Raw genomic sequence first — 11,049 nt, 5'->3', positions numbered from 1 at the left:
GTTCAATCTGGCCGGTGGCTGACGTTATAGTGTCCGTGGTGTTCTTCAGTTCAAGTCTAAGGTCCATTATTTGCGGGAGCAGCACATCATCAAAGGCAGCTTTTACCGCAGCAGTGACAATTTGATTTAGCTCAGCTCTCTGCTCAACTAAGGCCTGCTTCACTCCTGCTAAGATGGCGTTGTCCAGGTCCGTTTTGGAGATGCTAGTCTGTGATTCCTTGAATTTCTTCTTGATAGGTGAAAGTTCGGTTTCTTTGGTTGCACCCTTATTATGTGATACCGACATTTTAGAGGATTTGATGTAATTCAACATAATTTGCTTTCTAATAAACTGAAAGTAACGAGTAGTAAGTGGAGCATGCAAGATTCACGTCTGCACTGCCATGAATCAGTCACGTGACCCCATGACATATGATGAATCAGTATAATCTAGCAACTTGAATAAAATTGTGCGAGGGCAGCTAACGTTGGTGTTTCTATCCGCGTACAGGCGGTGAGCTCGCTCTATTTTTATGTCTCAATTAGCGACAGATGGGATCCACCGAGATAGATTCGCCTTTAAAAAGGCGATACAGTTGTCACCCTCCGCTCCTTCCCTCAGCCCAACTAAACGTAGGTTGGACCTTCTACTTCGGTCTTCCATGTCTGCCACCTTGGAGCACAGCTCGTCAATTTTCAACCTCATAGCATTGATCTGGTCTCTATCATGTCTGGCTGCTGATTGCGTAGAATTGCACCTTGATTGAAGCCGATGAACGAATTTACATTAACATAGACATTAATGTATTTTTTTTTCTTTTTTTTTCAGAACAGATTTTGCAACTTTCTGTTAAAATGTAATCACTTTATGGAAACACTCACTGTGTATAATCAAATAATAGTGCATTAAAAAAAAAACAACTGCTGGTATGTTGTATTGTTCTGTCCACATACGCAGTAATGAGAATTTGAGGACATTGACGCATGTGAAGATCAGTGTGGTGCCAGACGACGGGAAACCATATTTATCACACTTGTTTCCTCTTCATGTGATGTCACAGTTGCTTGTTTCAGATAACATATATCAGGTTTAAGGCACTCTCAGTAAAACCTGCAATAACTTAGAGATAAGAAAGCAAACGGATCGATCAGTTTAAGGATGGTAGACTTTTGGTGCCAAAAGTGGAAGCTGCCACTATTGTTGTGTCTCACAGGACTGCTGCAGTGGGGTAAGACTGAACTGAATCACAAATATGAACCTTGACTTATTTTCTCTGAGGATATAGAAGTTTTGGGACATTATTTAATTTTCTCACCCTCATGTTAAATCAAATCTTATGTGAGATGCAAAAAGGCTAATAAACATTCAAGCTGGATTTCCCATACAATGAATGTGGATGGTGATTACTTTCACTACCATAAGGCTTTAAAAATGAAATAAACGTTACATGCAAGTGGTTTATTCAAGGTCAATTTCAAGTCTGCTTTATTGTCAATTTCCACATGTACAGTACATACATACAGAGAATCGAAATTGCGTTACTCTCAGACCCAGGTGCCTACAGATAACATTAACATTAAAGCCTAAAAAAATAACTAGATCAAATATAAAATGTAGATACAACTATACAATAAGGGAATGATAAAAAAAGACACATAATAAAATTAAAAATAAAGTTAAAAATAAAGTTAAATAAAGCAGTGCAAGGTAAATGACAGATATAGTGCAAATCAATGAAGATTTTTTAGTGCAAAAAATCACTTATTAAGAATATCTTATTAAGTCTGATTAAAGTGACAAGTGACCAAGAGCAGTTATTTAACTGACTGATGAGGTAGTGGAATGAGTCAGTTCCATGCCAGATGAGGTAGTGAGGGGTGTTGTAACTGTTGTTGTTGAATAATTATTTAAGATTTTTGGAATAGAAGCATATGTGATGCTAAGTGTAAATAATTATAAACACTTTATTATTTTTATTATGTTTTTGTTTATTTTGAAAGATCGCAATGATGTATCTCACCCTGTTATACTTCAAGTACACACTAAGTATGCTGATAACTTTATTAATCTTTTAGCCTTGTCAAGTAGGTGAGTTGTGTGGCTTTTTTCTTCTTGTGTTCTGAAGTAAAAAGAACGAGAAATATGACATCCGTGTAAGCGTCTCAATCTTCAAGAACTTTTTACTAACATTTTTTGGTGCCGAAACCCGGGATAGCGTCACAGAATGGTCGCGGAATAAGAATCTCAGAGTAGGAAAGTGAAAGTAAGTTTAATGAAGATGGCTGAACAGTTAGAACGGATGAAGAAGAAGAGGAAAACAATCCGCAGCTCAACGACGAAGTTACTGACTCATATGTGTCATGGTTGGTAAACCGTGATCTCGGGTTGTTTACACTTTGTGGTGAATTCTGTGTGTTCTGCGTCTGCACTGATTAGTTGTGGGCGTCTCCGTTAATTGTATCAGCAACAGCTGCCACTCATTACTCATCTCCTATATAATGGCTTGTCTCACGTCTTGTGTTTGTGAGATCGTTGTTTCATGTCGTTGTGTTTACCCCCGTCTGGCTTCTGTGTAGTTTTCGTTGGATGTTTGTGTTTCCCCAGAACCTCATCCACTCTCTGCACGATCACTCAGCCACGGACACTTACCTTCGGCTCTGTTCCCCACAGTTCCTGTGCCACTCTCTCCTGCTGCCTCACGCCGTCAAGACCCGGACTCCTCACCTACACTCCACTACCATCTGGATTTCTCACCGTCCATCGTCTCCCTGGAGTGTTATCGCCTCATCGTCTTTGTGTGTCTTTGTACTATATCTCATCATCTCATTAAATCCTGTTAACTCGCTATTGTTTCCGGACTGTCTTTTCACCAGCCGTCACAATATGCAAGAAGAGATTGGTAAAGAAGAACCAGACTGTGAAAAGCTGCGCGAGTTACTTTCAATGTTATCGACGAAAGAAGAAAGCTTGGTGGATCCTGACAGAGGCATCGAAAACGAAACTCCCACGGACGATCTGGAGAGAGAGACAGAGAGTGCGCTTGATTATCAGGACCGCATTATCATGTGGAAATCCCGTGCAGTGAGAATGATAGAAAGGGAGCGTGAACAAGAGAGTGAACGGGTAAAAAACATCTGTCAAGCTCCCCAAATTGGTTATTGATAAGTTTACAGGAGAAATAAGCAAGTGGCAGGAGTTTTGGAGTCAGTATGAAGCCGCAATTCATTCTAATGAAGCGCTGTGTAAGAAAGAGACATTTGAAAACGCATTTGGCTGACGCAGCGGCCAAAGCAGTGTCAGGGCTCACTCTGACGGACAGTAATTATGATGCAGCTATTGAATTGTTACAGAACAGATTTGGAAGGAAGGATATTGTTATCAGTGCTCACATGTCTAAACTGCTTAATTTGACTCCTGTAAAGAGATCATCAGACGTAAACGCGTTGAGAAGTTTACATGATGAATGTGAAATTCAAATTCGTAGTTTGGAATCTCTGGGTGTTCCTTGTGACACGTATGGCAGTCTTTTATGCCCTGTGTTATTGCAATTGATGCCAGAGGACATTGCTTTAGCTTATACTCGTCAGTTGGACTTTGATGGTGAATGGAAAGTGCCTGAGCTTATTCAATTTCTACAAAAGGAAGTGCAAAGCCTAGAAAGAGCACTGCAACTAACTAGACCAGAAAGTTCAAAAAGGGACAAACAGATGAGTAATAGATCTTTCGCTAAACCTGAGATGATTCATGAACCAAGGCATAAAAAATGGACAATGTCTTCTGCAGCTGCACTGCACACTGTTAGTCATGTTCCCAAGGCTTGTATATATTGTGAGAACCTGAACCAAAGCCTGAAAATTGCTCTGAGTATTCAGTGTCTGCTCGAAAAGACAAGCTAAGAAAAATGGGAAAATGTTTTGCTTGTTTGGGTCCTAAACACATAGCAAAGTTCTGTAGGGTTAAAGGAGTTAACTGTGCTAAGTGTGGACGTAAGCACCATCAGTCAATCTGTGAGCAAAATCATAAGCAGCCTCAGAACAAAAACGACAGTGTGGAAGATAGCAACACTAGCTCTGAAGCTGTAGTGTCGTCTTTGTCGAACACTGTAAAACCAAAGGCTGAAGGGCAACCAACTGTGCTGCTTCAGACAATTAAGGCATGGATAGAAGGTCCAGCAGGTAAAAAATTAGTACGTTGTTTATTGGATGGAGGCAGCCAAAGAAGCTTTGTGCGAGAGAATCTTGTGAAAACACTAGAATTACCAGTGCTGAAAAAAGAGACTTTGAATCTTCACACTTTCGGAGCTGAGTGTCCTGTGAGTACAGAACGTAACATCGTGAAATTGACACTTGAAAGTGTATGGAATGAAAATAAAAAAATAGAAATCGCAGCAATAGGGACGCCTCAAGTCTGTACTGCTGTTATGAAAGTTCCTGGAGAACATGTGCAAAATAAGCTTAAAGCTAAGGCAAGACAAGTTTATTTATATAGCACATTTCGTACACAATGGTAATTCAAAGTGCTTTACATAAAAGAAAGTAAAATAATCATGAAGAAAAAATAATAACAAAAATAAAACAAGTAATTTTAAAACTTTTAAAATGATTAAAACTAAAAAGTTAATAATAAAACAATAATAAAACAATAATAAAACATAAAACAGTGAAAATATAGTGCAATCAGTTCGGACATTGCACAGTGCTCATTCAACAAATGCACAGCTAAAAAGATGCGTTTTGAGTCTAGATTTAAATGTGACTAGTGTTTTAGCACATCTGATCTCTTCTGGAAGCTGATTCCAACTGCGGGCAGCATAGTAACTAAAGGCAGACTCCCCTTGTTTTGTGTGAACCCTTGGTATTTCTAACTGACTTGATCCTAATGATCTGAGTGCTCTGTTAGGTTTATATTCAGTGAACATATCTGCAATATATTTTGGTCCTAAGTCATTTAGTGACTTATATACGAGTAAAAGTACTTTAAAATCAATCCTAAATGTAACTGGAAGCCAGTGTAAGGACCTGAGGACTGGTGTGATATGCTCAGATTTTCTGGTTCTAGTCAGAATCCTGGCAGCAGCGTTCTGGATGAGCTGCAGCTGTCTAATGGTCTTTTTGGGAAGGCCAGTGAGGAGCCCATTACAATAGTCCACCCTGCTGGTGATAAAGGCATGAACAAGTTTCTCCAAGTCTTGACTGGAAACAAAACATCTAATTATTGCGATGTTTTTTAAATGATAGTATGCTGATTTAGTTACTGCTTTGACATGACTACTGAAACTAAGGTCTGTCTCCAAAATCACACCAAGATTCCTGACTTGATTTTTAGTTGTTTGACCCCTAGAGTCAAGGTATGCATTCACCTTGAACACTTCATCTTTGTTTCCAAATGCAATGACTTCAGTTTTTTCCTTGTTTAACTGAAGAAAGTTCTGGCACATCCAATTATTAATTTCTTCAATGCATTGGCAGAGGGAGTCAATGGGGCTGTAGTCATTTGGAGATAAGGCTAGGTAAATCTGGGTATCATCAGCATAGCTGTGATAGGCAATCTGGTTCTTTCTCATTATTTGACTTAGTGGAAGCATATACAGGCTAAACAAGAGCGCTGCAAGAATTGACCCTTGTGGGACTCCGCATGTCATGGACGTCCACTTAGACTTATGCTCTCCTAGACTCACATAATAGCCTCTCCCTTCTAAGTATGATCTGAACCATTTGAGTACCATCCCAGAAAGCCCGACCCAGTTTTCCAGTCTCTCTAGTAGTATGTTATGATCGACAGTGTCAAACGCAGCACTGAGATCTAGCAATACCAGCACCGATATTTTGCCAGAGTCACAATTTAAGCGAATATAATTTATTATCTTAATGAGTGCCGTCTCTGTGCTGTGATGTGGTCGGAAACCAGATTGAAAATTGTCCAGGTATCCATTTGAGTTTAAGTATTTGTTCAGCTGATTAAAAACTACCTTTTCTATAATTTTGCCTATAAAAGGAAGATTAGATATTGGTCTAAAATTGCTCAAAATTGTGTTATCAAGATTGGTCTTTTTCAGGAGGGGCTTTACAACTGCAGTTTTTAGGGAGTTTGTAAATGTCCCAGAAAGAATTGAGGCATTCACCACTTCTAAGAGATCTGCTTTTAAGCAGTCAAGCACACTTTTGAAAAAAGATGTGGGAAGTGTGTCAAGACAACAGGTTGATGATTTTAGTTGCTGCACTATGTCTTCCAGAATTTTGCTATCAATTTTTTCAAAATTAGACATAGTATCTTTTCGATATTTTGGCCGAATCTGTCTGACCTCTGCATTACTTGAGGATGTGCTAATCGCCTTCCTGATATTTATGATCTTCTCAGAAAAGAAAGAAGCAAACTCATTGCATTTGCTGTCTGATAGCATATCAGTGGGAATCTGACTTGGGGGGTTTGTCAGTCTCTCAACAATGGCAAAAAGAGTACGAGTGTTATTTAAGTTACTGTTTATAAGGTTTGAGAAGAAGTTCTGTCTAGCTGTGGCTAGTTTCACATTAAAAGCATGAAGGATGTCTTTATAGATGCTATAGTGAATTTCAAGTTTCGTCTTCCTCCACATCCGCTCGGCTTTTCTGCATTGTCTTTTCATAGTCTGAACTGCTGTTGATCTTCTCCAAACTGATTTCTGTCTGTTTGTTTTCTTACTGACTATTATTGGTGCAATATCATCAATAGCATTCTTAACTTTTGAGTTGAAGGAATCAAGGAGAATATCAACAGAGTCTGCAGAAATGCTTGGTGTTAAAGATATAGCCTCCATAAATTGTACACTTGTGTTCTCATTTATGCATCTCCTTCTGACAGAGACAGATCTAGATTCAGTGGTAGCAGAGATCAATTTATCAAATAAAATACAGAAGGGATCAGATAGTGCTACGTCCTTAATAACAATGGATGAAATGTTTAGACCCCTACTGATGATTAGATCCAGAGTGTGTCCACCTTTGTGTGTGGGTCCATGCACATGCTGAATCAGGTCAAAGGTGTTTAAAACCGTTATCATTTCTTTTGTAGTTTTGTTTTCTGCATTATCTATGTGAATATTAAAATCCCCTGCAATTGTAAAACAGTCAAACTCTGAGGAAATTATTGATAACATTTCTGTGACCTCTTCAACAAAGGCTGGAGAGTATTTTGGAGGCCTGTAAATAATAATAAACAGAATGCGTGGAGCACCTTTCAGCACAATCCCTAGATATTCGAAAGACAAGTACTGACCAAATGACATTTGCTTGCATTGATAAACATCTTTAAATAGAGCAGCTACACCCCCACCTCTCCTAACAGTCCTGCAAACACTCATGTAAGTGAAGTTAGGAGGGGCTGCTTCATTTAGGATTGTTGCACTGCAGCTGTCTTCAAGCCATGTTTAATTTAGAAACATAAAATCCAGATTGTTTGAGGTTATAAAGTCATTGATTAAAAATGATTTATTTTTTAGTGAGCGAATGTTTAAAAGTGCTAGCTTGATGGCAGTGCTATGTGTCTTTACATCAATCTTAGTTTGATGCATAATAGGCCGCAGATTAGATGAGTTTGCCCTTTGGCTTGAGAAGGCCTTAGACTTTCTATCACATGATAAAACTGAAATAGAGAAAGCTACAGGCACACTGGGTTCCCGCTTGTTCAGTAGGCATTTGTGAATGTTGCTGCTATTATAGCGGGGACCCGACACATATCACTGAGAGCTGCTATCAGTTGTTTTTGGTTCACCTTCAGCAGATAGAGGGTTTGGGCCCTGGCGTTGTGGCAGCGGTCGGAGAGCTCTCATAGGAACAGGGCCCACAGGCTTTGGTGGTTGGGGGGCCCGCCGTTTTTTAGTTGATATCTGCGGGCTAGCAGCGAATGAGTGGGAGAGTTTAGTCCCAACATACACCAATTCCTCCATTTTCTGTGAGAAGCACAGAAGTGGAGATGCTGGAGAGAGGGATAATGTGTCTGGTGAGATGGGCTGTGTCTCTGGTGTTTCCGGTGGCTGTGATGTGTTGTCCTGGCTTCCCTGGCTGTTTTCCAGAAAGTCGTCCTTGGGTGGTGAATCTTGTAGCTGTTTTGATACATCACAGTCTGTCTGTGAGGAGCTCTGTGGGCAGGGCTCAGCAGGGATAGTGTCTATCAGCAGTGATTGTTTTGGCTGCATGTTGTTATCAGTGTCCTTGTGGGATATGTCAACCACATGATGACTCGGACCCGGTGTGTGTGTGCTGAATGGATTGACACACTCTGCTGAAGGATGACGAAGGGAGAAGAAGATATTGTCCTTAAACACTCTTGTACCTAGTTTGTTTGGGTGGAGGCCATCCGGTTTAAACAATTGTCTATGGCCCCAGAAAAGATTGAAGTTGTCGATGAAATTTACTCCTTTTATATTACAAGATCTTTGTAGCCATGTGTTCAGCCCAAGAAACCGTGAAAACATATTTGTTCCCCTTGCTGGGAGTGGTCCACTGATGAAAGACTGAACTTTGAGTCAATGAACAGTTCAATGAAGTCCTTCTTAAGGAGTTCTGACTGCTCTTTCCGAATATCATTCTTCCCCACATGGATGATGATTCGATTTGCAGTTTTGTGCTTCATCAGAATGTTCTGAAGTTCCTTGTTCACATCAGAGACCGTTGCTTGAGGAAGGCAGCATGTTGTTGTAGTCCTGCTACGGATGTTTCTGATAACAGAGTCACCCACTATCAGAGTCCTTGGCTCGGCTGCGCTCTGAGCTGAAAGCCGCTGTCTGCTCGTCCTTGAGCGCCTGTTAGTAGCGGTGTTAGCTGCTGGCTGATCAGATCCATATTTAAATAAATTAAATATTTGGGGATTCCTCACCCACATTTATTAATGCTTGAAATCTGTTCTCCAGATGTATAGGGGGTGGTAGAATACCAGCATTTACAAGCCTTGTCATAGTCGAATCTGGGGTAGAGGAAGCTATGGCAGCAATACGAGAAACTCGTGACAATCTGATGTCTCGTGTTCCTTTGGGTCTTGCTCCCTGTTTGTGCCAACGATTAGTGTGGTGATCAGTTTCGGCTTGTTCCTCTACACTTGGTATAAACTGTTGAGATTCAGAAGATTCATGGGACTCACCGGCTGTATGCTGAGAGGGTCCATGACGACGGTCTGCTTAGTGTTCCGTCTGTTTTGGAAGTCCAGAAAGTAACTTTGTTTCAAGAATCACAATCCTTTGTAGAAGTTTGCAGCAGTTCATGCAACAAGTAGATCCAACAGGAGGCATTTTCTCTCTCTTCTGTTTGGTAGGCAGTTGTTTTCCCGTCTCCGGAATGTAAGCTGTTTGCAGTGGGAGACGAAGTCTTCTTTTTGTAGTATTATTCCAGTCCCAGTGTTTTTAGTTTTAGCGTTTGTGCCAAAAATCTGTTGTTTGAGCACTATGCTGATCTGCTGAAGTAAAAATCTTAGAAAAATCTGAGAAAAGTACAGAAATAAGAAGCAAAGCACAGAGCAGTAAGCTAGAACGTCCGAACGGTAGCAAAGCCGGAAGAAGAGTCTAAGGGCTAAGGGTCTGCAACTTGCAGATTTTTTTCTCTGAGGACACCAATGATTCTGAGCTTTCAGTATTAATAGGAGCAGACTACTACTGGCAAATAGTATCAGGTAGAGTTGAGAGATTAACTGAATCTCTTGTAGCCCTGGAAAGTATTTTTGGATGGACTGTTCAAGGACCAATTCCCATGTTGAGTGTACCTGACACAACCTGCATGCAAATTTGTTTAGAAGAAGATACGCAGATTTCAAAACAGTTGCGTGCTTTTTGGGAAGTAGAGTCTTTGGGCATACTAAACAAGACAACTGAGAGTGCAGAAGAAATAGAAGACGTACAACACTTTAACCAGACAGTAAGGTTTAAGGATGGTCGTTATCAGGTTGAATTACCTTGGAAACCAAATAAACAAGAACTACAAAATAATTTCAAGGTGGCTAAGACAAGGTTTGAAAGGCTGCACAAAACTCTAAAAGCTGATGTAACCTTTTACACACAATACAAAGACGTAATACAAGACTATTTACAACAAGGTATTTGTGAAGATGTTCCAGGCAATGATTCACAAGTAAAGGAGACAGGTGCTGTTTAATATTATATACCACACCATGCTGTACTCAGAAAAGACAAACCAACAACTACACTAAGGGTAGTGTTTGATGCATCCTCACATGCGGAGGGTTGTCCATCACTAAACGACTGCTTGCTTGCAGGACCAAACTTGGATCCTGACTTGCTAGATGTGCTTGTCAAGTTCAGATTGCACAAAATTGCATTTACTGCTGACATCACAAAGGCATTCTTGCAGATCGCTTTGGCAGAAAAAGAGAAGGATGCTGTCAGATTCCTGTGGCTACACGGTTCTCCAACTGATGATAAGAAAAATGATATACGCATTATGCGAATGTGTAGAGTGGTTTTCGGAGTGTCCCCAAGTCCATTCCTGTTAGCTGCAACTATTAGGCATCACATTCAACAAAAGGAGTCAGAACAGCCTAAGGCAGTGGAAGCCTTGAGAGAATCGCTCTAAGTGGATGATTTCATTGTGAGTTCTCGTGAAGTGGATGAGGCACACACTATTTCTACAGCTGCCAGAGACATCTTACTGGATGCAGGCATGAAATTGTGTAAATGGGTGACGAATTCACCAGAACTGAGAGCAAGATGGACAGGGAATGCAATGGAGCAAAACTTAGTATCGGACAGTAGTGGAAATGTACTGAAGGTATTAGGTTTAGTATGGAGACCAGAAAGCGATGATTTTGTGTTTGATTTCAAGCAACTGTTGAGTGTTTTGGAGAGGAAAGAAAACACAAAGAGAAATGTGTTGCAAACATCATCCCGTATCTTTGACCCCATAGGATTCCTAACTCCCTTTACTGTTAGAGTGAAATGTCTTCTTCAAGAAATGTGGGAAAGCGGACTTAGTTGGGATGAACATTTGTCTTCTGAATTGTCAAGGATGTGGAATCAGTGGTGTAGTGAAGTGCCACAGCTTCGTTTGATTTCTATACCAAGATGGTACAAAATAGAGAATTAACCTAAT

The 11,049-nt window shown here is 40.3% G+C and overlaps 1 protein-coding gene across 1 annotated transcript in view; it reads left to right on the top strand.

The window, feature by feature from the left end:
* Positions 1 to 1,107: 1,107 nt before the first annotated feature.
* Positions 1,108 to 11,049, top strand: part of LOC113109048 (immunoglobulin superfamily member 3-like) — a 30,205-nt gene continuing 20,263 nt past the window's right edge. The window contains 1 exon segment of the mRNA XM_026272569.1: positions 1,108 to 1,208. Within this exon segment, the coding sequence (XP_026128354.1) occupies positions 1,139 to 1,208 (70 nt within the window). The 5' untranslated portion in view covers positions 1,108 to 1,138.

This window comes from Carassius auratus, chromosome 9, assembly GCF_003368295.1.
Source record: "Carassius auratus strain Wakin chromosome 9, ASM336829v1, whole genome shotgun sequence".
Classification (NCBI taxonomy): domain Eukaryota; kingdom Metazoa; phylum Chordata; class Actinopteri; order Cypriniformes; family Cyprinidae; genus Carassius; species Carassius auratus.
This window is presented reverse-complemented; position numbering and strand designations above follow the sequence as displayed.